At 40.2% G+C, this 23,923-nt stretch overlaps 1 protein-coding gene across 1 annotated transcript in view; it reads right to left on the reverse strand.

Moving 5' to 3' along the window:
• grm5b (glutamate receptor, metabotropic 5b) overlaps positions 1–9,306 on the reverse strand; it is a gene marked incomplete at its 5' end in the record, with an annotated part of 49,684 nt that extends 40,378 nt beyond the window's left edge. The window contains one exon of the mRNA XM_056238632.1: positions 9,057–9,306. Within this exon, the coding sequence (XP_056094607.1) occupies positions 9,057–9,306 (250 nt within the window). The remainder of the gene's footprint in view (positions 1–9,056) is intronic.
• Positions 9,307–23,923: the final 14,617 nt, after the last annotated feature.

Genomic DNA, 23,923 nt, shown 5'->3' on the forward strand with positions numbered 1-23,923 from the left:
TGAACTGTGGGAAGTTTTCTCGGCTTCTTCGAGGGTGGTCCGGCGAGCGCGGGACCCGTGCCCTCTCTCTTTCCTCTGCGTGCTAGGACGACTTTGGCGGCGCTGAGTGGGGCGCGGCGCTTGGTCTCGGGCCTTGGCGTCGGGGAAGCGGGAAGCGCTTGGTTGCTCTCGGCTGGCGCTGGGCATCAGCCGCAGGGCGGGGCTGAGAGGCCTGTTTCGCGGGCTTTGCTGGCCGAGGCGTCGACGGGGCTAGCTTGTGAGCACTCGACGCCGAGCTAGAGCATTTAGGCAAGAAGTGACGCATGGCCTGGGACGCTTTCTGTGCCTCGGTGTATCTCTCCGAGAACCCCTTCAACGCCGGGCCGAAGAGGCCGGTGCTGGATACTGGGGCGTCGAGGAACCTCGTTCTCTCCGCGTCCTTAATGTCAGTGAGGGTAAGCCAGAGGTGGCGCTCGAGCACGACCAAACTCGCCATATTCCTCCCGATAGCCTGTGCTGTGGCCTTGGTAGCTCTCAAGGCCAAGTCCGTGGCGCTTCGCAGGTCCCGAAAGGCCTCAGGGTCCGGGCCAGCCTCGTCCATAGACCGGAGGAGTTTGGCCTGGTAGACCTGCAGCACGGACATCGTGTGCAGGGCCGATGCAGCCTGACCGGAGGCGGAATACGCGCGTCCAGCGAGGGCTGAAGTGCTACGGCACGGCTTGTTGGGATGAACAGCCCTAGCTCGCCAGCTAGCGGCTGTGTTCAGGCAGAGATGAGCGGCCAACGCCTCTTCGAGGGGCGGCAACGACTCATAGCCCTTTTCCACTGCTCCGTCCACGGAGGAGAGCGTCGCGGAAACTGCGGGGCCTCGTGTAGAATACGGAGTGCGCCAGGCCTTGGTGAGCTCCTCGTGTACTTCAGGAAAAAATGGCGCTGGCTTGTGACGAGGGGCCTGTTGATGCCCCGGCAGAAACCAGCCATCCAGCCGACTTGGAGGGGGTTCAGCGGGCGCGGCCCACTCGAGCTCGAGGTCCGCTACGGCCTGCGTCAGGATCCGAAGCATTTCCGCGTCGGAGTTAGTCCTGGTAGCAGGGGCGCTGGGCGTCGGCCGGGAAGCCATGACGGGGTCGAAAGAGCCCGGCCATTCTTCCTCAGACGCGGCGATCGACAGGGTGTCGTCGTGCTCGCTGGGCCCGCCGAAGGAGATAAGGCCCGCCACGTGGGGGGGGGGGGGGGGGGGGGGGGGGCGCTGATCTCCCTCGAACAGGACCGGAGATGAAGGAGCTGGAGAGAGTGAGGCACGCGGGGACGTGGCCGGCGTGCGTTCACTAACGTCCATGCTCTCCGGTTGCCGTTGGCTGCGGCGCTTCTTCTTCTTCGGCTGAAGTAGGGCCGGAGAGGGAAGCGCGGTTGAGGCGGCGTCGCCATCCCGGGAGAGGGCTAGCCGAGTTCGCAGCACGGAGATGGGCATGCTCTCGCAGGCCGCACATCCGCCGGCAGACAGTGCATTCTCCGCGTGGTGAAGTCCCAGGCAAGGAATGCAGTCAGCGTGTTCGTCTGCCTCGTGCAGCTTGCATCCGCACGTGGCGCAGGTCTTGACACGAGGCATTAGAACAGCTAGATACAGAGAAAACACACAAGAAATGCAATAATAATGAAAGGATATCGCCGGATAGCCACAGGAGAGACGGCGTCAGGAGAAACACGGTTGAAGTGTCGTCTGCTGAACTGTAGCTCGCTCAGGCTGAAGGCTTGTTCGACGGCGAAGGTTTCAATAAATGGTCAGAGACGTGAAGTTTGTCGCTGAAGGAGTAAAATCTACTATAATGGCGAATTCGGGGACTAATATAGTCTGAGGACACGCCCCCTAGGCGGGCTTTGACGTGTATGACGCAGAGTGATCTCATTGGTCGCACGTCAGAGGCGCCCGCGCCATTGAATATGCAGTTGCCGCAGCACAGCCTATGAGCGAGCCAGACGCTCATGTTCGGCTGTGCAGCTGCAAATGCACTTTACATAAAGGCTTCAGTAAATCGAGGAAAAGGAGTTTCCCCCCACTGCGTATAGCTACGCAATATGAAGTGACCGTTCGAAAGGGAACAGGATTGTTTAAAGCTGCTTAAAGAGGAAGAAATGGATACCAAAAACAAACAAAAAAGACATATATGTGAAAGGAGAATGTATGTGTGTGTGAGAGTAGAAGAATGGATTTTGGCTTTTACGGCCCCTCATAGTGACACACACACACACACACACACACACACACACAGTCAAGTTTGGCAGACAGATTACTGGAGGGTGCTGACTCAAACACACACCAAAATACAGAAATTTGCCACGCTCACACTGGTGACCCACAGGGTTTCTCACACGCAAATGTTTCTGTCACTTTGATTGGCAGGCCGGGAAACTTTGACACTCACACACATCATTCAACGCCTTCAGACATTCTCTCTCTCAGTCTTCTTCCATTACATCCTTCAACAAACAATACACACCTTCTGAAACTTTACTCTCTCTCACAGGGATGTCCTGAAAAAAGTCACTATACATCCACCACATTATATGTTTTATTTTGAATAGCAATAAAATAAATGAATATGAAATATACTGTATAAAAATATATGATTTAATCCAATTTATTATTGATCTGGCACAAAACCGATGTGGGCTTTCAAACTCAATCAAAGAGATTTACTATATTTTCTTAAAAAAAATGTTTTAATTGAATCACCTGATAGTTATACATTTAAAAAGAAATATCCCTCCTAAAAAGCTTCAATGCAGTTTGCAACTTTTTGTTATTAGGTTGTGTGGTTAACGTTAGATTACAATGAGCTTGAGAAGCAGATTCACTGATTAATACGCTAACCAGAACATACATTTTCCTTTTTTCCAGGTGCAGTGATTCACGCGTTTCCTCCAGAAAGCGTCAAGCTCTGAGCGACTGATGTGTGATGATTGTGAAAGTTTGTGGTAGTTCATCATCAGCGAGAATCCTGGCGGCAGAACAAGATATTCGTGGTAAATCCAGAGCCTCTCTTTAAAGTCTCACTCAGTCTGTTCACATCCCGCTCTGACTAAATCTGAGACTGGCGGCGGGGGGGTGTTGGTATGGGTGACAATTCTGTTGCTATGACAACAAGCCATTCCAATTTTGTTCCGTCTCCAGCTCATAGTGCAGAACTGAAGGAACGAGAGAGGAAACGGAACAGAATAGTTCTGTTGATCGTAACCTCACACACACACACACCCTTGGACTGTCATTAATCAGTTAGCACTCAGTGTGTGTCTGTGGGGTAAATGCTGCGGGCAGGACAGGGCTAATGCATGTCACGCGGGCCATAGAGATCAGTGTTGGGAGAGTTCAGCGAGACAGGTCCATTAACGCTGACACGCCAGTTTCATCTCTTTAAACCCTACAGGCTGCTAGAGGCGGGAATGAGGAGAGGGCAGATGTGTGTGTGATTGTGTGTGCGAGATCCTCCAGCAAGAGCGTAAGAGGATCTGGGATATTCCTACTGTCACAGGTTAGTAATCCTACAAGCCCCGCCCACGAAACCTCACAGGTTGACCACGGCAAACATGACAACACGCATGAAACTACTAAAAATGATCAATTAAAATAGTGCAATTCCTGTTCCAATAGCAGCACCAAACGGAATAGTACAAATAACTATACTTTTTACATTTAGCAAGAAAAAAAAAGTTTTTTCACAATGCTAAGGTGTTCTGGCTGGTTGCTAGGGCATTACTAAGATGTTCTAGGTCAGGGATGTCCAAATCTGCTCCTGGAGGGGCCATAACCTGAAGAGTTCAGCTCTAACCCTAATTAAACACACCTGAACCCGCTGATCAATGTCTTCAGACTCACTAGAAACTTCCAGAAAGGTGTTTTGGATCTGGCTGCAGGATGTTGGCCCCATAGGAGCAGGATTGGATAACCCTGTTCTACGTGGTTGCTAAGGCATTGATAAGGTGCTATGGGTGGTTGCTAGGGAATTTCTGAGGTTTCTAGGATGTTTATATATGGTGTTCTTGGTGGTTGCTAGGGCATTACTAAGGTGTTCTGGGTGGTTGGTAGGGTGTTACCAAGTCAAGTCACATTTATTTGTATAGCACTTTTTACAATACAGAATGTTTCAAAACAGCTTCACAGTAAAGAATGTGTTCTGGTTGGTTGCTAGGGCATTGCTAAGGTGTTCTGGGTAGTCCCTATGACGTTACTGAGGTATTCTGTGTGGTTGCTAAGGCATTTCTAAGGTGTTCTGGGTGGTTTCTAGCTTATTCCTTAGTAAATTACCCTCAAGACTTTTTTGTATTCTGGTGTCAAGGCATTACTAAGGTGTTCTTTGTGGATGCTAGGGTGTTGCTAAGGTGTTCTGGGGGGTTGCTAGGGTGTTACCAAGTCAAGTCACATTTATTTTGAAAGCACTTTATACAATACAGATTGTTTCAAAACAGCTTCACAATAAAGAATGTGTTCTGTTTGGTTGCTAAGGCATTACTAGGGTGTTTTGGGAGGTTGCTAGGGCGTTGCTAAGGTGTTCTAGGTAGTCTCTAGGGCGTTACTAAGCTGTCTGGGTGGTTGCAAAGGCATTTCTAAGGTGTTCTTGGTGCTTTCTAGCTTTTTCCTCCTTATTAAACTACCGTCTTTGTGATGTTCTGGTATCTAGATATGCCTATCCCAAAAATGTGTGGGTATGTATATGTGAGTGCGTGTGCATTTTTGAGCAGATGTTTCGTTCTGTCGTACGCGTGTGTGCTCCAGAAATGACAGACCTTGAGCTTTGAGACGCTTTGATCCTCAGTGTTTCATCTCTTGCCTTAGATCAGTCTAACAGAGGGCCATTTACACACACGCACACTTTTCATTTTTAAGTCTGCCTTTAAGAATACAACCATATTAGAAATTAAAAGTGGGGATGCCAATTGAACTTGTTATTTTAATTATTAAAAAAAACTAAAAAAAATCCATGTAGGATTCCATTATAAAGGATTTTCTTACCATTTAAGAAAAAAAAAAGAAAAAAAACATGAGCCATGATGACGCAACTCTAAACGCATGTAAACATAGACTAACAATGAATAATGATGTATGCAATTAAATGTAATTAATTTGATTAATAATTGTTCTGAAATGACAGTTCAAAAATAAAAAGCCAGTTGGTGAAAAATCCTCCTGTTATAAATCATTTGTTTTCCTAGATAATTTGCACAAATCTCTGCTGCCTGCTCTGTCTTTCACTGGCTTTCGTCCTGATTTCTCTGCTCTCTGTCTCTATCAGCTGTTAAATATTCCTCTCACACTTTCGCCACTGCCGGGAGGAAGAGGAGGATGACGAAGACTTGACAGCTCCTCCGCATGGAACACAGACCACCGCGCAAACATCCCATCCTGCCTGAGAGGGAGGCAGACAGGAAACGCATCATAAACACTGTCAGGGCCTTTAATAATCATCAAGTTTGCTCTATTTGCTTGCAGTTTCTAGACTGTCGTGTGTCTGACCTGAGACCTGTGCCGATGCCTATACTTCTCAAAAACATGGCAAGAGCATCTCAGGTGACAAGCTCTTATCTGATCGTCTGGCTTCAGGCAATTTCCAGGAGTCGGGAAGCACAGATTTATATCATTCCACCGGGAAACAAAGTTCCCAATGCTAAAATGAACGTTTCTTTGGAAGAACTAGGATTTGGCAAGATTTGATATAATCCTATATTGACCAAATCAAAGTAGATGCTATGTTTAATTTGGTGATGCTAATGATTGGTTGCTATGGCATCGCTTAAGTGTTCTGGGTTGTTTACGGTAGCATTACTAAGGTGTTTTGGGTGGTTGCTAGGGCATTGTTAAGGTGTTCTGTGTGGTTGGTTGCTAGAGTGTTCTGGGGACTTGCTAGGGCATTACTAGCGTGTTCTGGAAGGTTGCGAGGGCATTCCTAAGGTGTGCTGGGTGGTTCCTATGGTGTTGTTAAGGTGTTCTAGGTGATTGCTAGGGTGTTGTCAAGGTGTTCTGGGTGATTGCTAGGGTGTTGTCAAGGTGTTCTAGGTGATTGCTAGGGTGTTGTTAAGGTGTTCTAGGTGATTGCTAGGGTGTTGTCAAGGTGTTCTGGGTGGTTGCTAGGGCTAAGACAGTTCACCCCAAAATAAAAAAAACATCATAATTTATGATATGTTGTTCCAAACCTGTATGACTTTATATGTTATGAAAGAGTATATTTTCGATTAACTGTTTTTGTCACTATAATAAGTATAAATAAGTATTTCATAATATATGCTTTCCTGTAGCTCAAATAGTAGAGCATGGATTCATGAACTAATAAAAAAATGTATGCCATCAATGCAATTCAAGGTGGTTTAGATAAAAGCATCTGACAAATAATTGAAAAGTAAATTGGGTCAAAAACAAGATTGGACTTTCATTGTATGGACGGAAAAACAACAACACTGGAGGCATTTTTCAATATATGTTATTTTAGAACAAATAAAATCATTTAGGTTTGAAATGACATGTGGGTATAAATAAATGATGTCTTGAAATTGAAAAGTTTCAATCTTAAAATCTAATATAGCATTAGTTTTAGACAGAAGCATGAAAAACAAACACAATATTCTATTTTATCTTTCTGTTTTGTGAGTTACTGCTTGTCAAATTTTTATATTTACCGGCCCAAACAACAAATTAAAAATGCAAACTGTGTTTGGTCACTTCACATGGTGGTCAGATGGTCTCTCCGTGTGTAAATGAGCAGTATTTAGCCTAGACAAAATATGGTACAATATGAGTCACACACACACACACACATGCATGAGACGCACACAGATGAAGGAATAGATCACCCAAAAAACAAGATTCTGTCATTATTTTCGGAACTTAGGCAGAAAGATTTCCTATGAAAAATGAGTTAAATTTCAGTCTGTTCCTCACAGAAAGCGAGTGCACATGTTCTGCGGACCACTTTAATTTCTGTGCTGTTGTGTGGTCATCAGTCAGCTCTTGTTGTGGTTCTTTAGACCATGTGACCTGAGACTAAAGCAGTAAACGCAGTAATAACTGAGTAAAAGAGAGGAGACTAGATTAGGAAACACATTTTACCTGAAGATAATGCAATGATGATGATTATGATGATGGTTATGAAGATGACAATGATGATGATGGATTATGATGAACGTAACTTCCTGTAGTTTCTCATCTGGACTGAGTAGCTGATGCTGAAAGAGTCAAACACACAGAGATACTCTCACACACGCAAATGTTTGTTTCACTATATTAACAGAAAGCTTTAATTGTTATTCACAGAAAAACTCAATATAGAACACTGAAATACTACTTTTATGACACTTCTGTGGTGTTTTTTTGTTGTTTTGGAGCTCAAAACATGAGTAATGAAATAAGAAATATGTCAAAAAAGTGCAATAAAAGTGAAAAGAAAAACTTATACATATAAGTTTGTTAAACGTGTGTGTGTGTTTGTGTGCACTGCAAATCAAAAATAATAACGATCACCATGGCCTTGTTTACAGCTGGTATTAAGATGTGATTTCGTCGATCGGATCACAAGTGGATGACGCTTAATACAGGTGTAAACAGGTCTAAAACGTTTAAAGCTTTTCCACCACTTCCAGAGGTAGTCGAAAACACATTCGACCGGATTGCTTTCATGATGTAAACGCTGATGTGGTCGAATGCGTTCAAACAGCCTTGAAGCAAAAATTCCAGCAAAATAAATAAAATGCTTTCAAAAATCAAGATATGGTGCAAAAAAAAGTCTCTATAAGTTCTTGTTTTTTAATATTTATAAGCAATATCACACGTGCAAAACTGCCGTGTTCCCGAATATCAATGTTTGGAAATGTGATATTGATTTTATACAACAATTCAATAAACAACAAGTTAATGGACTTACATTTTAGACACAATATTGTCAGTTTTTCCTCTATTTTGCCAACGAATATAGTTCTAACCAGTAAAGCCACGTTGTTTAAATAACAAATGCATTTGTGCCCATCTGTGCGCCCATGGGCGGCTGGTCTGAAGACGAGGTGTGTTCAGGCGCGTTGCTATTTTGAGGAACTGAAATAGACTGAGACATTGACTTTAGACCAGGTTTCAGGTCTATTTCAGTTGCTGAATTTTTTTTTGTGGATGTTTTCTGTCCACTAGTCTGAAAAAACACTTTATGAAAAGCCCAAAAATCTCAAAATTGACAGATGCATGAAATAACACTTTTTGCCTGTAGTGTCTCGCCTTAAAGTGAATGGGAGAGGAGACTCAACTTGCACGTTACGCCCAAAACACACCCATTACTCATTAAGACAATAGGGACAACCCTTTTAGACCATGCGCTTAGATTGTTGAAATAGGGCCCATAAACTTTGTCGGCTGAAGACCCAGGTTTGGTTTAAAGATGAAAACCGTACCAAACACAATGTTCTCTCACCATTCCTGATTTCTAACACACACTCACAGCGTTCGGCTGATCTTGCGTCTGTCAGAGCAGAAACTAAAGCTGATGTTCTCTGTGTGTTTTTCCGTCGTCTCCGGTCGTGTTCATATGTAAATTGAACGAGCTCATTTCGTCCAATAGATCGAAAGATCTGAAGAAACCCATATATTTGCCCGCCCCTCGAAGAAACCAGGACACAAGTGGTTGAAAGTGGACAAAAGTGACGGATTAAAACACCACGTGTAAACTGGAATGTGTTTCCCTCGTCTATTTGTGATCGATCGACCAAAACACATCTTAACACTTTCACCGCCATTGACGCAATTTTCCGGCTTTCCGTGTTTTCAATGTTATACGGTAGGGGGCGCTATTACGCAACTTCTGAAGGAGTGCTGAATCTCCCGATCAAAACACAGGCAAAAAGGAGCAGAAACAAGTGATAGAAGCATTGCTTATGCACATTGCTCTCTTTTTTGTTCAAAATGTTGCTTTTTATGAGAATTACCAATATTCAAGTCTTGATAAAAACAGAATGCATGAAGAATGAATGCATGCATTACAAATTTAATCTCTTCATAAAATCGCACTCATTTCTCCGTGTTTTCCCGCATCCACTCATCATCCACTGACCTGCCGACCAATAGGAACTCTCCAACGAGGTTCTGGCGCCTCATGGCCATGAGGATGTTTCGTACGGTCATGCCCTCACAGAAACACGCCACCACACGAGCTTTGGGAAGGTACTTGCGCAGTTTCGCCAGCAGACGGTCGAAGTTCTGCTCGCCGGCGTTACTCCAAATTTTATCCGAGTGAGCGATACAAATCCCTTCCTTTCCCGCCATCTCTTTAAACGCCTCCATCCCACTCTCACCATAGTTACCTAGAGAGGGGGAAAAACAGATAGTTATGGATATGGTCAGAATGCACAGGTACTTCATTTACTAGCCATTTTTAATAAAAACATTTTTTGAAGTAAACCCTTCAGCAAATTTATTAGTTTAGAGACTAACTCAAACATTGAAGAAAATTTTTGGGGGAAAAAATAGGAATATTTTTTTTTTCATATTCTAGAGCAAATTTAACCTCCAAAGCATAGCTCAGCAAACATACAAACACAGACCATTGTGTTACAGTGTGAAATACTGAAACTGTGATGTCAGACTTCAGCTGTGTGGATTCACTGAAGTTTGCAGAGACAATATTGACTCTTCCAGTGTCTCTCCTGCTTTCTCTGATGGAGAACTTGAGGAAGGAGAGGTGTAAACAAGGGTAATTCATCTCACACACATAAAATATGCAAAAACCAACCACACACACACACACACGCACTGATATGTACACATATATGAAGCTTTGGTCAGGTTCTGATGTGGTGGCTCTGGTTATTGTGGGTATGTGTAAATTCTCGTAATTAGTTTCACAGTGAGAGTAGCAGACACGAACAGATGGCACACACACACACACACACACTGTTGACAAACACAATCACAGTCTCCGTTCATAAAGGGGACAACAGCCTATACTTCCTGTCAAAGATCATTGAACAGAGATCATTTACTCAGTCAATGAAATGACTCACAATAAAACATTCGATTAAACTAATGATCTCTATTTTTCAAGGTCCCATATAATATCCTTTAGGAACATAACAGAGAATTCGAAGCAGAGATAAAATATATGTAACTGAAGTAATGACCCACAGGAAAACGGTTTTGAAATTAAATGAAATAATATAATACAACAAAAAATATGGACTGACAATTTCCAATGTTTTCAGATGTGATAGTAAATTAATAGGACTCCTCGATAAATAAAATATAAAAATAAAATATCTGGAAACAATGGAAATTGTCAGTCCATGTGATACTTTAAAAAAATTCACAGGAATCCTCGATAAATAATAACATAAAATAAATAAAATAAAATATGGACTGACAATTTCCAATGTTTTCAGATGTGATACTTTACAGTAAATGAATAGGACTCATCGATAAAATAAAATATTTTTAAAAATAGAATACAATAAAAAATAAGACAATATAAAATAAAATATCTGGAAACATTGGAAATTGTCAGTCCATTTGATACTTTACAGTAAATGAATAGGACTCCTCGATAAAATAAAATAAATCTAAAATAAATAAAATAGAATATAAAAATGTTATGTTAATTGTTACCTTAAATTTGACTTACCAACTACAGTGAAAAATTTGATTTAGCAACAAGAAATTAATTTTATTTAGCACAGAATAAAAAATACATTTTATATTGCCTGAAACATTCCACCAACATTTTACAGTCTAAAAATCCTTAAGAGGAATAAAAAAGACACACAATTAAAGCAAAGTCAATAAATAAATATGATTAGCATTGCTCAGGTCATTTAGTTTTGATGAGAAATTATGATCTTTTGATCGCATACTTTAGTATCTTGACAAACACAAGCAGTTTGAGACACTGTTGAGATTTCTAGAGACACGTACGAGTCTTTTTCTTCAAATAAATCAGTTGAGTAAAAGTCTTGCATGCTGTGTAGGAGAAATGATAGAGATCTCATTAGTGATTTCTAAAGGGAATGGACGGATAAATACAGACAACGCACACACGCACACACACACACACACACACACAGCTCCACCTCAAAGTGCTGCACTCGCCCGGCTGGAGTGTGAATAAATATTACAGCAGAAAATCGAACATCTGAACGTCAAACGCTGCCCTTTCCAAGCAGTGCAGGAATACACCAGATTTCAGAGAGCATGCGTGTTGGTAGAAGAGTGTGTTCTGGGAACAGTTGTGTATCTGAGTGAGTGTTGACATGTGCTGTAGTGTGTTTCTCTGTAATTACCACAGACACACTGGAGCTGAAGAGAGATGCTATCAGGACTCTCTCTCTCTCTCTCTCTCTCTCTCTCTCTCTCTCTCTCTCTCTCTCTCTGGCTGCACTCCAGCAATCTGGACTTAATCGTTGCGATAGGTGAAGGAATGTGTAGGCCTTCATTCATGATTCTGGCCTTATTTTACATGTTCATTTTTATTTAGAGTGTAATGTTGCTGTCTGAGCATTATAAAAAGCTCTGAAAAGCACAAAATCTCTCCAGCAGGAGTTCTTCTCTATATCTGGCCGCATTTCAATTACCCTTCAAATTGCGAAAATTGAAATTGCGAGTTACGCACAATGGAAACACATCAATTTCACAAAAACTCCCATATATCGCTAGCCTGGTTAAAACCAGACCATTCTCAGTTGTAACTGAGTTATGGTCTGGCAAAGCGTCATAGACAAATCATTTCCAGAGGGGCGTCACCAACGAACGTCGCGGATAGACCTAAACCAATCAGAGCGATGAAGGAGATGACGTATGCAGAGCGGCGGAGAAACTTCTCCGAGTGTTGTTCTTTGCTCGGTTTTTAACACAAAGGAAACGTTCAAATCGCTTAAAACAGACGCGATAGCTGATTGGAACGAGTGATGTTCGACGGCGGCATCCATCTTTGTAATGTAGGCTACAAAATCTGCTTCAAAATCCCAGCGCTGTCGTCATCGTGTAAAGCCCGCCCCAACGTTTCTGATTGGTGCCGCGATTTCGGCGGATTGGAAATGGGCTTGAATGAGCTCTTTGCCAGACTAACTTTCAGAGCAAATCTAAATTTGCCGGAAGTTGTCTGGGTTTTCCCAGGCTAATATTTCGCAAAAAAATAAAAAGTTTTTGCGCTCATATGAGGTTGATTTTCAGGCAGTTCGAAATAGGAATATTTCGCAAAGCTGCAATGGAAACATTTTTGGCGCATTTATAGGTCACCTGACGTAGATGGCGCAGAAGACGAGACAGAGTTCTTCATTAAACTCATAAAAGACAAAAGTATTATGGGAATACTGGACTCTAAATAACAAAGAAATCCCACAATAAAGACCTTAAAGCAGATAGCACTTCATATGTGCTGCTCACAAGTATAAGGGGCTTTCCTTGTCATTAGTGCTTGGATAAAACGGCTACATATAATTCGATTAAAAATAATGGCTAGTGCGATGTAGGGGTGGGCGCTATACCGGTATGAACGTGAATACCGGTATTATGTTGTGCCATGATATGGATTTTGCGATACCGAGGATACCGTATTCATAAAATTCAAATTTTGCAGTTATATTGTTTTGTTCAATTTGGTAGCCAACTCTTTACAACTGTTAACACTAATGACGATACAGAATCGAATACGCTGTTTAAGGAAATGGCTGATTTGGCGCTTCATACGCGTGAAGTTGCTGAGGCGATTAACCGCTGTCCTGTGACGCGTTCAATAAGGACCGTAACGTAGAACACATCGCTAGTGCTAGGCGGCTGTTCATAAAGGATGCATCTTTTGCGGTGGAATGGGAAATAACAAGGTAATGAGACGCAAGTTTGACTTTTAACTTGAGCGCAGCATTTTTAGAATGCCGTTCCATTTGCGAGACGCGGGTGCAACACCAAAACAAGTTCGTCAAGCACAAACAAACGTTAAAGTTTAAACGTTAAAGTACTGTATGTTTGAGATGTCATGTTTTCATGAAGGTTGAAAGGCTGAAAGCTGCTGTTATTATCTTTGTTTTTACAAAACATTTACTGCTAATAATATTATCCACGTGGAGACATTTCCCCGCAATGTAACGTTAGGCTATGAATAACAGGACACAACACACACATAAGCGCCCGCATACACACGGCACACACATGAGCGCGCGCATACACACGACACACACATAAGCGCGCGCATACACACACTGGTCCACTATCTTTGTGGGGACTCTCCATAGACGTAATGGGTTTTATACTGTACAAACTGTAGGCCTTTATTTTGTCTCCTTACACTAATGAATTTGTTTGTATGAAAATTTTCATTGTTTTTTTCTTACTTTTATAGTTTCTTATACTTTTAAGTTCTATTTATTTGGTGCTTTGTTTAATCTCAAACCATTATTTTATTTTTATTATTAAGATGTCTGCACAAGAGTTAACTGTAATCTGTGCAAACATTAAACTTAAATTAAACGTCTCGCTTTGGTCTACACTGGGAGTGTTCTGCTCGCTCTGCTAAAGCTAAACTATAATTACTAAAGCTGAAACTAAATAAAATAAAAACTATATAGAAATGTGTTTGCAAAATAAAACTAAATAAAAACTTACAAAACCATTAATGAAACTAGCTAAAACTAAACTGAAATTTAAAGCAAAATTGAAAACGATATTAAAATAAAAACTAATTTAAAAAAGAAAAACTATAACAACAGATATTCCCGGAGACAGAGCACACCCGAAGACGGCTCTCACTCAGAAATCAATAAAGTCTTCATTCGCTGCCGGTTCTCATTATGACAAGACGAGCAAAAAGTGGAAAGACATAACAAGTGCATTCAGGCCTACCTCATGTTGCACGGTTGCACTTTTTGAGAAAAAAAAAGGCAAAAAACAAACAAAAAAAACATTTCAGGTCTATGTCCAATGAAATGCCTCACCTGTTTCTAGTTATCTACTGTTAAAATACATATTTTGCCTGTAATTTAACTAAGGTGTACTAAAATGTGATTCCAATTTTTTTTCTCATATCGCGATATAATATCGATATCGTCCGGACAGTGAAAAATATCGTGATATGAATTTTTGCTCATATCGCCCACCCCTAGTGCGATGGCTGCGATATACATAAAACTATCAAAAATGATTTTTTTAAATGACTTATCGCGAGAGGAAAAAATTATGCATTAGCCACATAACATCGTTTAATGGAAACACCATCATTTCACAATCGTTTTTTATCGACATTTCGCAAAAGTTTTGCGCAAATCTGTAATGGAAACGCGGCTAGTGTTTCTGAACTCCCTGAAACGCCTCCATTGTAGTCTTGAGTTTCTTCCACGAATGAACGTCACAATATTCCTCGTTTAAATAATTCCTGCATTGTTTCCTTCTGTTGTTGCTGAGCATATTTTTGTTCATCGTCATGATTACTCATTGTTTCACTGATTTCTCACACCTGACGCTTGTTTTGTTTATTGAGTTCATTACAACGTCTGTGTTGCTCCCTATACCACTAAATAAGGCACTATTTAAGGGAACAGCTATTTGTATTGGTGTCCGAAACCATAGTGGATGTCATCGAGTGCACTCAATTCCACAATGCAACGCAATAATGAGTGCACAACCGCTAGAGAATACCCATAATGCACTCTGAGAGTCGTGAGCCTAATGACTTCCAGCATCTGACCAGAAGATCAATTATCCATCCATTCATTTTCCAATGTGGCTACAGCGTAATATCATACATTGCTTTATAATTGATTATTAAATTGTTTAATTAAGGGTTATACATAGTTCCCGATGACAGAGTTCAAGATAAATCTTTGCATTGCTACCAGAGCTGCCAGTTTGCTAAATTTATTAAACATCAAGCACAAACTATGCAAAAGCGGCGCACTCAGTGTCCGAATTCACACACTCGTTTTCATTCCCTCCCTCAAGTGGACTATATCAGTGAACTAATGTAGGGAATAGTAAATGAGGGAATAGGAGGCGATTTTGAACACAGCCCTTGTGTATGTGTGTATATAGATTTCATTGTCTACTGTTGGCTGTGCTTTAGCACACTGTTTAATTACTCTCTTTCTTTAATTTAATCAAGTTTACGCTGCTATTAGATCAGTTTTGCCTCTCGACGTCTTCCTTTATGACTTGATGTTAAAACAACATCTCATAACAAACTCCTCCGTGACTAATCTTTTCACAAGAGAACGCTCTGTGACTGTTTTCTGAAAGATGGCACCAACTAAAGTAAAATAAAATAAATAAATAACTGAAAGATGACGGCAACTATAGAGGAAACCGCGACTGTTCATCTAATTTCACATGCAACGAGATTAGCCAATCACAACACAGCTCATTTGCATATAGAAAGCACAGTAGCAAAATCCACATCAATTCTGATGCTCAGAGATAAAATGATCATGAAAGAGTGCAGCTGACATTGAAGTGGAGTTCAGGGTGAAAAACTAAAATGCTGCAGCAGTGTAAAATATGGGCTCTTTAAAATCTAAACCCCCTAAAAGCTGTCCTTCTGCTCATGTATAAGAGAGAGAGAGAGAGACAGATGCAGTTATCTGTGAAAGGTCTTTCTCAACCCATTACATTACTGTGAAGTATTTGCACTAAATCAAGTGGAGTATCCAACGGCATCAGATGATAAAAATCCCCCGCCGCGCCACACTGTCTGAAAACCGTCCCGTGGTGATATCATCTGAAATACATCTCTTAAAACGCATTTCCCCTCTCAGCTTTACCACTATCATTTTTCATGATTTACCCATGTTTTATATCAAAATCCTACAAGCGTTCGTGGTTTGTGAGGAACTAGTGCTGATACCTCGACATGAGCAGATGGCACATACATGTCCGTCTCCACAGGACACACACACACACACACATGCACAGGTATAGTTTCTCCTCACTACATTACTGTACATATCCTACTCTGTGATTATGCTAATGCTATTCAATCTGTATTACATCATAATCACATAACCCCTCCTCTCCTCTAAGTCTGTGCAACAACAGTCGGGTTCATTTTCTCCATAAGGAAGTTGATTTTGAACGCTAACTTATAAACCTTTAAAGACAGCGCTACTGTGAGCAATGAGGTTGTTAATCGATGTTTCGGCTTCATTATTACAACTTAGTTTTTAAAATAATCGTGTTTAACAAAGTAATTCCTGGTGAAAAACTACATTACCCATGATGCTGTACAGAAGATTACACCAATCAGATTTAATTTAAAAGAAACACACGTCAAAATAGCTCATAGCTCCGCCCACTTCCATGAAGCAGCAAATGATGTAATCTAATCGCTCAAAATACTGAAATGTTTGCACATTTTGCAATAAACCTATTGTTTTTATACACATACTCAACATTTGTGAATGAGTAGTTTTATATTCCTCCATCGTTTTTAATTCGATTATGCTACAGTATTTGCAATGCTTCATGGGTTTGTAGTTCTTCACCTCTCTAAAGCCGTTAAGTTCACAGTCTCATCATACCTTTGTCGGATTTTTTAAACCTTTTATTGCTTCAAATCAAAGTGTGTAGTGTTATGATTCACATCGAAGCTGATCATGGCTTATAACTCTCTAATGAAGACTATTTTAAAATCCCTATGGGGAAAAAATATGAAAAAAATAAAAATACTTCAGCACTGCTGAAAAAGGGGGCGGGCACTAATGCACTCTATTGGCTGGCTTAAGTGATTGACAGGTAGAGGGGAATCCATCAGCCAATAGTTTGCCTGCATCATTTTTAAGCAATATATGGGTTCTGGAAGCGCTTTCCTATTTTGTTTTTCCATATGGATTTTTAAAGAATTTTTCAAACCAACCAGTTCAGAATGAATCACAAGATTACAAAACTGATTCAAACTAGTCTGTATATCTTCATCTATATTAATAGCAGAGAGAAAGCTTGCACAGCAGATAGAGGGGAAAATCCTACACATTTCATTTAGATGCCAAATGATCCAAACAAAGAGCAACAAAGAGCTAAACATTTTCTGGCCCTTTCATTGTCATTCGGCACTAAGGGAAACCCTAAAATGTATATGTTTCTGCATTACTGTAAGTTATTCTAAGTGCAAACAGACACACACACACAAACACACACAATCAAGTTCACATATTCTATTGTTAAAAGTTTGGGGTCAGTACGATTTTCTTTTTTAAAGAAATTAATATTTTGATTCAGCAGGGATACATTAAAATGATCAAAAAAACTGTTTTATAATGACATTTGTAATGTTACAAAATATTTATATTTCAAATAAATGTTCTTTTGAACTGTTCAAAGATTAAGTATACACTCACCTAAAGGATTATTAGGAACACCATACTAATACTGTGTTTGACCCCCTTTCGCCTTCAGATCTGCCTTAATTCTACATGGCATTGATTCAACAAGGTGCTGAAAGCATTCTTTAGAAATGTTGGCCCATATTGATAGGATAGCATCTTGCAGTTGATGGAGATTTGTGGGATGCACATCCAGGGCACGAAGCTCCCGTTCCACCACATCCCAAAGATGCTCTATTGGGTTGAGATCTGGTGACTGTGGGGGCCATTTTAGTACAGTGAACTCATTGTCATGTTCAAGAAACCAATTTGAAATGATTCGAGCTTGGTGACATGGTGCATTATCCTGCTGGAAGTAGCCATCAGAGGATGGGTACATGGTGGCCATAAAGGGATGGACATGGTCAGAAACAATGCTCAGGTAGGCCGTGGCATTTAAACGATGCCCAATTGACACTAAGGGGCCTAAAGTGTGCCAAGAAAACATCCCCCACACCATTACACCACCACCACCAGCCTGCACAGTGGTAACAAGGTATGATGAATCCATGTTCTCATTCTGTTTACGCCAAATTCTGACTCTACCATCTGAATGTCTCAACTGAAATCGAGACAGGCAACATTTTTCCAGTCTTCAACTGTCCAATCTTGGTGAGCTCTTGCAAATTGTAGCCTCTTTTTCCTATTTGTAGTGGAGATGAGTGGTACCCGGTGGGGTCTTCTGCTGTTGTAACCCATTCGCCTCAAGGTTGTGCATGTTGTAGTTTCAAAAATGCTTTGCTGCAGACCTCGGTTGTAACGAGTGGTTATTTCAGTCAAAGTTGCTCTTCTATCAGCTTGAATCAGTCGACCCATTCTCCTCTGACCTCTAGCATCAACAAGGCATTTTCGCCCACAGGACTGCCGCATACTGGATGTTTTTCCCTTTTCACACCATTCTTTGTAACCCCTAGAAATGGTTGTGCGTGAAAATCCCAGTAACTGAGCAGATTGTGAAATACTCAGACCGGCCCGTCTGGCACCAACAACCATGCCACGCTCAAAATTGCTTAAATCACCTTTCTTTCCCATTCTGACATTCAGTTTGGAGTTCAGGAGATTGTCTTGACCAGGACCACGCCCCTAAATGCATTGAAGCAACTGCCACGTGATTGGTTGATTAGATAATTGCATTAATGAGAAATTGAACAGGTGTTCCTAATAATCCCTTATGTGAGTGTATATAATAAAATGAATGACAGTTTTCACAAAAAAAAGAACTGTTTAATAATCATATGTTTTTTGAGCATCAAATCATCATATTAGAGTGATTTCTGAAGGATCATGTGACGCTGAAGACTGGAGTAATGATGCTGGAAATACAGCTTTGATCACAGGAATAAATTACATGTTACTATATATTCACATAGAAAACAGTTCTTTTAAATTGTAATAATATTTGACTGTTTTTACTGTATCTTTAAAAACGTTTTGAGCGCTACACGACATCTAGACTCTGACAAGCCGTATCATTGTCTTCTTCCTCAAAGGCAGTCATGAAGGCAGATGTCCAGATGTAGACCTGTAGATGTCCAGCTGTGTCTCAGCACAGATGTGTGTGTGTGTGTGTGTGTGTGTGTGTGTGTGTGTGTGTGTGTGTGTGTGTGTGTGTGTGTGTGTGTGTTTGTTTATGTCCCTTTTGGGTACATTCACCAGGATACACACCAGTAAACTGAGGACCACCTCAAAAATTGAGGACATTTTGTATGTCCTCATTTGTTTGACTATATAATGGCATTCAGCATACTCTAAAATGGTGTCCAGACTTAAAATCTCACTTGTCCCAAAAAATCACTTTTAAGTGATTTGTGTATGTGAAGTGTGTATGCCCCCCCACTAAAGTGTGTATAACACAGCGCCCTCTAGGAGTACTGCACTTCCGGAAAAGATACACACTTCGGGGATTCTGACCAATCAGAGCGCAGGAAGCCACTATGAGAGCGGGACTTGATGATCTGACCAATCAGAGGCCATTACGTCATCAACAAAGATGGCGGAGGCAAAAAAAAATCATTATTATAAATAAATAAACAGATAATCCACATTCAATTATAGATAAATTGCCAATAATTATTATTTAAATAAAAAATTACTAATTTGCCCTGAGCAGCAGGAGCTCTCATGATGTATATGAGCATGTGTTTCAACTTTAATCCTCGCAGTTTTGCTCTCGCATCAGAGTCTGCTCTGTGTGTGTGTGAAGATCGCGCTGCTGCGCGTCACCGAGACTATACAGCACGTACAGTAACTTACATAGGAGTTTATTAATCATGTAGGAACGAGTTTGAAGCGGGGAAGGGACAGACACATTACGTCATGTGAATTTAAAAAGTACGTTACATATTTCCTTCCAAAAGCAGAGGAACAACTGATTAAATCTGTCAATATGGGTGTGATGATTTATTCATCCGAGTTTGTTTAATAAAAACAGACAAGCCACAAAAAGATGTGAAAACATGCTTAATCGCTTGCTTTTATGAGTAATCTTTTTTTAAAAAGTGTTTTCTCCTACTTTGCGTTCTGCCGTTCCCTCTCATATATCAGTGAGCGGGCGCCGCCCCGCCCCCACCCACCGCACAAGCGGGAGTCCGTTACCACAGCAACACATTCACTTAAAGCAAACAAGCAAACATTTCTCTTAATATTATATTATATTATATTATATTATATTATATTATATTATATTATATTATATTATATTATATTATATTATATTATATAGAGGAGAGCAGTTACAGCAAACATTCTCTTTAAATTGTATTATATTATATATTGTATTGTATTATTTTATATTATATATCTAGGAGAGCAGTTACAGCAAACATTATCTTTATATTATATATTATATTGTATTATTTTATATATTATTTTATATTATATATCTAGGAGAGCACTTACATGCAACATTCTCTTTATATTATATTATATAGAGGAAAGCAGTTACAACATTCTAATTATATATTATATTATTATAATAATTATATTGAAGTTTTTTTCAGTCGCTTTGGTGCATTTCCCAGATCACAACTAAAATTCTTGTTTTAGACATCATCATCTAGTCACTGTTTAATCAACAGAAACATTTGAATAACCTGTTAAACATAAGTATTTCTATTTAAATATAAATAAAATGCACATCATAAAAGCAGTTTATCATTCTTTTGAACAAATTGCAAATGCTTTGGTACATTCATGCAATTTATATACAAGTGTCTGCTGTTTCTTACATTATTAATTGCTTATGTCATGTTTATCAAAATGTATTATACTGGTTCTCTGTTGAATAGTCTCAAAACATATAGGCAATAGACCCCTCAAAACATATAGGCATTAGTTCCATAAGTCATTAAATGCAGAATGGTTGAACTAGTTGTCATAAACTGTCAAACATATTTTCTATACAATTCTATTAGACTTTTTTTGTCCTGAATTGTTGAATTGCAGATGTGAATTCTGAATTTCACTAATGAAGGGGAATGTAAAGCATTAGATCAATCAATGATCACCAGTTCTCTATAATCGCTCAGAGTGCATCTCATGATCTTCCTCTGGCATATAGACAGAGCACAACACATACACACTCTGAGAACGGAAGAACAACAGGGTGAACAGCCGAGGAGGAGAAGAGGAGTAAGCATGTGTGGTGATACAGAGGTAAAACAGAGGAAGAGATAGAACAGGCCAAGAATGTAGGTTTCTGAAGAAATAAGGGCCACTATGTAGATCATGTTCAGTCATGACCTCATGGCCGAGGCGGGTTGAAAGGTGAGCCATGAGAACAAACGTGTGTGTCCTCAATCATTCAAGCGTTTGTAGACAGAACAGGTGTGTGATCAGACAGTGTTCACTAGGCTACTGTTCACCATAAGTTCATTATACAGTAAATATACGTGATAGAGACATAATGTAACACACACACACACACGTACATATGTGTGTAATAGTCTTTTTCTTTATTGCAATGACATTGTACTGTAATTTTTTAACAGACCAACAGTATATATGTGAGTCCAGTCTCAACTAGAGTAATGGGCCATGTGTGTTTATGGCTACGTTCACACTGCAGGCTAAAACGACCCAATTCCGATTTTTTTTGCCTCTATGCGACCTGTATCTGATCTTTTCATGACAGTCTGAACGACACAGATCCGATCTTTTCAAATGCGACCCAGGCCACTTGGGTATGTGGTCCAAATCCGATCTGTATTCGATCTTTTCAAATGCGACCTCAATCTGAACGGCCAAGTCACATGTATCCGACCCGCACGCCATTGATATGCGACAAACGTCATAATTCTGCGTTGAAGTAGGCGGGAATGAGAAGATAAACAAGTTAGCTATCGTACGATAGCACGCACCTGTAGCTAGCCACTACACTCCAACGCGTTGCACTGTTTGGTCCGCCGCAGACGTGTCTCTTCCCGTGACAGAGTTAATCGAAGGTGCTCAAACATAATCGAAGGTGGATCTGGTCATTCGGAAGTTACTGATGAATTCTGTATTAGTGAAGCCACTCACATCAGTATCCCACCACTCCTGGCTGCGACTCCGCATCCACACAAATAACTTTAATATTGCTAAACGAGCTCCACTGTTGACATTCATGTTTAGCTACTTCCGCAAACAAGTGACGTTGTTGACCGTTGAGTACTCTTCTGCGCATGCATATGTGTCATACAGATAAAGTGCAGTCTTTTGTATTTTCAATCATTGTCATCAAAATCGTAGCCATTGTTTACTTCTAAAAGTACTGATACAGTTATATTGACAACATGACTAAGCATTTTGACATTCTTGTTTGTGACACAAGGCACAGTCAAAGGCAGAGCTAGGGTTAGGGCTAGGGTTAGGGTTAGGGCTAGGGTTAGTGCAGATCCAATGGCTTTTAAAATCAAAGAAAGAACAAAATAATTCTGAAAACAAACATTTAAACATGTTAGCTTGATTCATGATTCTTTTAAACACTTTTTTTTCTTATATGACTATATGTAACTGCTCTGTCTCTCTCTCTCTCTCTCTATATATATATATATATATATAGAGAGAGAGAGAGAGAGATGTTTGCTGTAACTGCTCTCCTCTATAAACAGTTCTTATCAGTCGCTTTAGTACATTTCTTGAATCATTCTTAAGATTTGCAAATAAGGAAAGCGCATTTCGTACAAACAGCAGAACACAATAGATTACCATCAAAAGCCTGTAACTTGCTCAAAATCCTTAGTACATTATATATCAATGAACATCAGAGAAAGAACAAAATAATTCTGTAAACAAACATTTAAACGTGTCAGCTTGATTCTTTTAAACACTTTTTTTTCTTTTGTATGACTATGTAACTGCTCTGTATCTCTCTCTCTCTCTCTCTCTCTCTCTCTCTCTCTCTATCTATCTATCTCTCTATAGATATAGATAGATAGATAGATAGACAGAGCAGTTACATGTAGTCATACAAAAGAAATAGATAGATAGATAGATAGATAGACAGAGCAGTTACATGTAGTCATACAAAAGAAATAGATAGATAGATAGATAGATAGATAGATAGATAGATAGATAGATAGATAGATAGATAGACAGACAGAGCAGTTACATGTAGTCATACAAAAGAAAACAAATTGTTTAAAAGAATCATGAATCAAGCTGACACGTTTAAATGTTTGTTTACAGAATTATTTTGTTCTTTCTTTGATTTGAAAAGCCATTGGATCTCCACTAACCCTAACCCTAACCCTGCCTGTGACTGTCAGTCTGACTGAGATCTGCTCACACTGTGATCAGCCGCCCTTCCCCCACAGCACTGAGACTGATCGCGCGCGCGCCCTTCCCCCACAGCACTGAGACTGACTGCAGACACAGCTGAACTAACAGGCAGACAGTGACAGACAGGTAGATAGCTAAGCAGAACAAGTGCTGCTCAAAAGATGACAATCTGTTGTGGCTATGCGTTTTTAAAGCACTTTTACCAGGTCTAGCTTCTCCGCCCTTTAATGTAAAGTACCATTAATTTATGAAAGAAATAAAAAGAAGATATGCTGTTAAAGTACTGGTTAAAGTTTAATTTAGAGCCTCGAAATAATCCACATCCCTCCCCCATCTTAACTCAAATAAATTGACAACAACACAGACTCGTGCAAAACTGGATACATATATACCAGCTTGAATATCAGCCCTGCTGTGTATTTGCAGACATCAATTTACTATTTTGATTAATAAATGCTATTAGTAGAAAATAAGATGTCTGTTCAAGAGATCTAGGTTGCTCATTTAGGCATTATATGCTCTTTTAAACTTGTGCTTGTACGGACATGCGCACTGGTTCCTAGTTCGAGTCCTCTGGGTTCGTTTAAAAGTGATCATGTGCTCTGTCCACTAGAAAGACTTACTACTTACTCCACCAGTTTTTTTTTTTTTTGTGTGTGTGTGTGTGTGTGTGTTTGAAGAAACACTATTGTGATTAAAACAAAGATTCTTGTCATCAGAGAGTTTTTTATTCGGTCAAATAAATATAATCACAATTTCAACGTGAAATCCAAATACGTAACTACGTCATTGACGCAAGTCTGCGACAGTCGATGTATTTTCCCGGGAA

The sequence above is a fragment of the Rhinichthys klamathensis genome, unplaced genomic scaffold (genome assembly GCF_029890125.1).
Source record: "Rhinichthys klamathensis goyatoka isolate OS25496 unplaced genomic scaffold, OSU_Roscu_1.1 h1tg000527l_1, whole genome shotgun sequence".
NCBI classification, from domain to species: Eukaryota; Metazoa; Chordata; class Actinopteri; order Cypriniformes; family Leuciscidae; genus Rhinichthys; species Rhinichthys klamathensis.